The sequence below is a fragment of the Anopheles coluzzii genome, chromosome 3, assembly GCF_943734685.1.
Source record: "Anopheles coluzzii chromosome 3, AcolN3, whole genome shotgun sequence".
NCBI classification, from domain to species: Eukaryota; Metazoa; Arthropoda; class Insecta; order Diptera; family Culicidae; genus Anopheles; species Anopheles coluzzii.
Genome location: NC_064671.1, coordinates 39,647,618 through 39,653,503, shown reverse-complemented (window position 1 = coordinate 39,653,503; position 5,886 = coordinate 39,647,618). Strand labels below are relative to the sequence as shown.

The following is a 5,886-nucleotide window of genomic DNA, read 5'->3' as shown; positions in this document are numbered from 1 at the left end:
CCACAAATAATGGTATAAGCAGGCCTTGACCGACGACGGTTGTTGAGCCAAAAGCAGAAGAAAATGTATTTTATCTATTTAATTCGTATGATGTTCACTTACTTTTAACGACGTCTTATCTGTTGAATGAAGTGAGCAATTTTTATTTATACAGCTTATTTAGCAAGCAACGATAGAACGAACCTAATGTGAAATGAATTCAGAACTGTAGGAAAAGCCGAAAAAATGTGACTTATTAAAACTTAGCATTGCGCAATTTATCATCATCATCATCACCACCAAGTGCAAACTCGTTGGCATGTATTTGTATAACAAAATGTCAATCTTTTTCTTAATTTTCCTACCTTGTTAAATTGTATCAAACTTAAAATGGATCATCTTATTGAAATAAGTAAAATAAGTAAATAAGTATTAAAACATGCGAAATATTATGCATTAAAAAAAGTAAAAAAAGTAGATGAAACATCGAATAAAATTGCAATTTACATTATTCTACTTTTTATTGAAGTCGTTTACTTTTGGCAATGAAAAGTAATGGTTGTTACATCGCCGTTTTTTGCGAGCATTTTTCTCACCATCTCTCTCAAATGCATATTTCGCTCTAGATTGCGCTCTCCCCTTTTTTATTCATTGTTACGGTGAATTTTGTTGTGGATTGCTGTTTATGTTTGATGCACTTGAAATGATCCAAGCAACGATGTTAAAAAATCATACATTACCGCGCGGCTACATAAGGTGAAATTTACAGCGAAATGAACTACTTGACAGGTGAAATATCTAACAGGTATAGCTAAAGGGTTGGGGGAGACACAACATCCGCTTTCGAAATTCTATTAAAAATAATATCTTCTTAAGCAGAACATTCCCTAATAAGAAGAAATTATGAACTGATGATTGAAAATTGACGAAGTACTCAATATTAAAGATATTTAATGGAGTTAATTACGATTTTGTGCACGTTATTTGTTTACATTGCACTTCACCTGGTTGCTGTGATGCTTTATCCGTCAGATATTTCGACTGTCAAATAGTTCATTTCGCTGTATATTTCACCTCATGTAGCCGCGCGGTTATACGTCCGGGTACAATGTCTGGTGATACGTGCAGTTGGATAAATTAAATTACCGATGTATCAAACGAAACTGGATATGCTTTACTAAATATTAGTAAATTAAAAAAAATAAAAACGCAAAATAAAAATCAACCCGAGCTACGACACATTTCACTGGTTTTGAGAATCATTTCTCTTTAAGCTTTCTTTTATGTTTTGAAAACAACTGTTGACAAATTTTCTGTTTAGTAAGTTTTAAGAGCTTTTCTCTCACGCTGCCTTTGACTTTATTCTTGCGGGTAATGGTGCTGTTTGCCAAATCATAACAAGAGTTTCTTAGATATCGTTATTTATGGCCTCTTTTGGAACGCGCATCGCGAGTTGCTAAAGTGTCATTTAAAGTGTGTTTAAACTGACATTTAGTTGTAAACCATGTGTGCTGCAGTATGCACTACAATTGTTGTGTAAATCAACGAGGTCGGCGAAAACTAACAGATATTTTGTGTTGTGTGCTTTGCATATTTTAGTGCACATTAAGATGAACAATTATTTGAAAAAATATGTTTCAGTTTCTGCCAATATACTGCAAGATCATCACGAAAAACTGGTACAAACCCTTTAATACCTGCAAAAACAAAACAACTGTATAAAGCCATTTACTATAATCAAATAATAAACGAGTTATTACATACACTCATGTACGCCTCGAAGTTCATGGGATGAAAGCCATACGCTGTCAGTATCATCGGACATTGCTGACGGCTCAATAGAAATCTAAATTCCTTCTGTTCCTTCACCGGAAGCTTATACCAAGGCATAGAGATGATCTTGTTATACAATGCGTCAATCTGTTATAAGTAAGTTAAAACTTGTCAGAAAAAATAGCGCATAGTTTATGATAATTGTACCTTAAGCTCTACCAAATGACCAATCACAAAGAACCCTGATAGTTGGACGAATACCACGTACAGGTAAGAATACGTTGGGTACCAATCAGTCTGCAATAACATACAAACCACCATGTAATTATTAGATTTTATTAGATTATTTATTCCAACTATAGTCTAAATTCGAGTTCCAATAACAGAATGTTTCTTTTGATCAATACTTGTTTGAATATGGCATTTTCAGTTTAAATAGCTTTAACAATTTGTACAAACCTCTACATCCAATTTTGATTGAGGCTTATCCGCAAAGCAATGGTTTACGTAATTAATTGTTTTTTTTTATTAACTTTTCACATTTGGCAAAAAACATTAATAATTAAATAAATAAATACATAAATAAATGTATATAAGCATAGATAAATAAATAAGAAAACAAACAAATAAATAAATAAATAAATTAATTAATTCCATTGGTCTATCGTTCAGGTCAGCAACAAAATTAAACCATACGCTTTTTTAATTAATAAAGTATATCATTACAACCGGTGGCATGCGTACACCCAACAGTAATTGCGTAATCCTCACACATTACAGGGTTTACCAGCATAATAAACAGCTGTCCACTTGTTCTAAACAATAGTCGTTTTGAATAGACACCGCTGTCTACCACTTGCTCACACGTCAGATGGTGTAAGCTACTCTGTCCAATTCAATAATAACACAATTTTCGCCTTCGATTAGCAACTGTCAGATTCGACACAGTTTGTTTTTCTGGAGCAAATTTTGCAAAAACAAAACATTTTCAAACACGTTTCATTTATTCAAGCAATATGGAGTATAAACCATACATTTCAATAAATCAAAGCATAAATTTTGTTACTTATACAACAACCACAAGAAACCGTGCCGAATCCGACCGTTGTGCAGTTGAAGCCGAACATTGTGTTATTTAATTGGACAGAGTAGCTTACACCATCTGACGTGTGAGTAAGTGGTAGACAGTGGTGTCTATTCAAAACGACTATTGTTTTAAACAAATGGACAGTTGATTATTATGCAGGTAAACTCTGTATTGTTGAGACTTTTTGGTAAGAAAGTGCCCGACGACTTGTCATACAGGGTTTTCCATTCCAATTAACAACTGTCCACAGTCTACTAGCAATCCTCGATTTGAAAAACACGATTGTCTACCACTTACAAACAAGTCAAGCCGTTTTTGGTACACTGTCCATTTCAATTTCACAATTGTCGTCTTCGAAAACACACGTCAGATGCGGCACGGTTTGTTAAGGCCGGGCTACATTGATCGTAGTCGCAAGTGTAATTTCGATTTTCACTAGCGCATCTGGCGGCGGCTGGTGGAAGCTTTTTTTGGTCATGGAGGGAATGGACCTGCCGGATCTCAAAATTTAGTAATTTTTCCATCGTTTTCCATTGCAAAAATGGATGCAATGCGTGCAAGACATGTATATCTACGTTTTAAAAAACTTTTATCCTCCGATTTAAGTAAAAAACATGGAAAATTAACGTATTTTCTGGAGCGGCTCCAAATTGTTTGGCAAAATGCTTCAGTCAGCCGCCGCCAGATGCGCTAGTGAAAATTGAAATTATACCAAAGAGTACGATCAATGTAGCCCGGCCTTTATGGTTTTGGCTGGAACGTCACTTGTCACTTATCACTTGTCTGTAAGAATTGAACCATATTGTAAACAGGTATACCATACTTGATTGAATATGGAACAGAACTGATCGGAAAAGGCATAAAAGAAGCGGCAGGCAAGATTCGGGGCTCGTAAAATATCCAGCGGGCTTAATAACTACTTATTTTTTTGGCTTTAACTGACTTATTTTTTTTGGCGCATTTCTCGCAATAAATGCTTGGCTAATAATTATATATATTTTGATAACTTAGTTTCTAAAAAAATATACTTAAATAAACTTTGTATGTAGCTTAAAAGTATTTAAGTCATTGTACCATCATAGATCATCAAACCATCACACCAATCATGCCCTTTTTGATTTTAATCCTCTGTTGATTTCGTTTGAGAGAAAGACAAATGAGTTACTATATTTATCGACACATGGTTTTCTACATGAAATAAATACTAAATAATCAAGAATAATCAAGACAAATTCATTTTGATAGTAAAATATAGAAATTTCACTAAACTTGATAATTATTTTAAAAATCAATATCGAAATTTGATAGCAAATAGTCGAATCTGATGACCCATTCAACACTCCAGAAGCTATTCACAGTACTTTTAAATTTTGCTGAAATAATGTTTTAATTTTACTCCAAACTCTGTACAAAATATCAAAAAGTTGAGTAACTTAAAGATTTGCGTGTAGTTCATTCTTTTTTGTAAAAGTTTGTAGAACGCTTAATAATTATATTCAACCTACCAGTATCACAATACAGTATACCTACCAAAAGCACTAAAAGCATTGCGTCACATATTGACAATGTTGCAGTTGAAACCTGTGCTAAACACATGAGTCCAAAAATGTTTTCAACTGTGCTGAAAAAGCTTTAGAAAACATGAAGAAACAATCACATATCCTGGAACATCGATCAATGTTGTTTTACCTTACCTGGTTGATTGCTGATGATCGTGCATGCACTGGATCCATTTGTGACGTAATTCTGCAGAGTGTTCTTCATTCTTAGTGGAGTCGTTAAGTATGTTTTCTAGCTCACTAAGATGCACTATCGAAATGTCTGCCCTAGCCATAGCGTACATTGCGTACATGAAAAACATAAAATCTGACAGTATTGCTCCCAGAACTCCAATTGCCAACAGATTAATTTGAAAACCCATCGTTACGGCGTACCCTAAAGAAGAGCTTACATTGAAAAACGGGAGTTCGTACAGAAACAAAGGCATCACTTTTCCCGTTGCAAAGTAATAAAATGCTGGATAAAGTCCGAATGCGACTGCAACGAAGATATATGACGCACTCATCAAACGATGCACTATCCAAAGAATGCGACCTGTACGTCTAAGCACAGCAGTTTCCTCCTCAGACCCATTTTGATAGCGTTTAAGCACTTCTTGCTCCAGTTCCACGGTAAATAACTTGACTTCTTGGGCTTTCGAATGTGCTACAAAGAACTTGATATAGAGCTAATAAATAGAAATAAAGTAATAGCGTGCGTAATATTGATTTCATAATCTTGATTTCATCATGTTCCTACCTGTACAGCAGTTCCCATCGTTATGAGGACCTTCATCATATGAATTGGATCATCGATGTACTTTCTTAGTGTCCAAACAGTACTGACGAAATATACTGTTATATGAAATGAAAGGTAATACGAGGCTGGCTTAAGCTTTCCCGGTGCAGTCCACATCTCAACCCCGGCCACTTTCGAGCACACAATCAGAGATTTCATCAATTTACGAAAATCTTCAACATTTGCCATTGATGCTGTGAAGTTTATTGAAGAAATATAAAATATTAAACAATGTATCGTTAATAATGCACAATTTGTTGCGATATTAGATGCAGACGAACAAATCTGCCACTGCTTAACAACTGTCAAATCTACGAGCAACTGATGTGTAAGGCACAATTTTAGAGTTAAGAAGTGCCATTTAAAAACTAGCACGCTAGACAGTAATTTATTATTAAGCATGGGAAGTATCTGCAATCAGTTTTGCTTTGCAAAACATTGAGTTGAACATCAGTCAAACACTTCGTAGCAATTAGGCGTCTAATTAGATCTAGAGTAAAATTGATGGGAATTTCTCCCACAACAGTCCATGTGGAGACATTTTCATGTAAGTATGCCGTGGGATACTTTGTTTAAGATAAGAACTGTTTAGACTAATTGAAAAAGTGCTATATCCCAGCAGTTGAACGGAATTAAAAATACAAGGCTTTGCAATAAAATAAATTATGAATTAAGTTTGGACCAGTCCAAGTATGTACTATGAGTTAAAA

The 5,886-nt window shown here is 34.6% G+C and overlaps 1 protein-coding gene across 1 annotated transcript; it reads right to left on the bottom strand.

Moving 5' to 3' along the window:
* Nucleotides 1-483: 483 nt before the first annotated feature.
* On the bottom strand, nt 484-5,510 carry LOC120958188 (odorant receptor 30a-like). The gene is made up of 6 exons (XM_040380814.2): nt 5,138-5,510; nt 4,534-5,066; nt 4,370-4,469; nt 1,960-2,049; nt 1,744-1,899; nt 484-1,676 (listed from the first exon to the last, which is right to left on the bottom strand). Exons 1-6 carry the CDS (start codon nt 5,363-5,365, stop codon nt 1,617-1,619), a joined length of 1,167 nt encoding a protein of 388 aa, XP_040236748.2. The 5' UTR covers nt 5,366-5,510; the 3' UTR covers nt 484-1,616.
* Nucleotides 5,511-5,886: the final 376 nt, after the last annotated feature.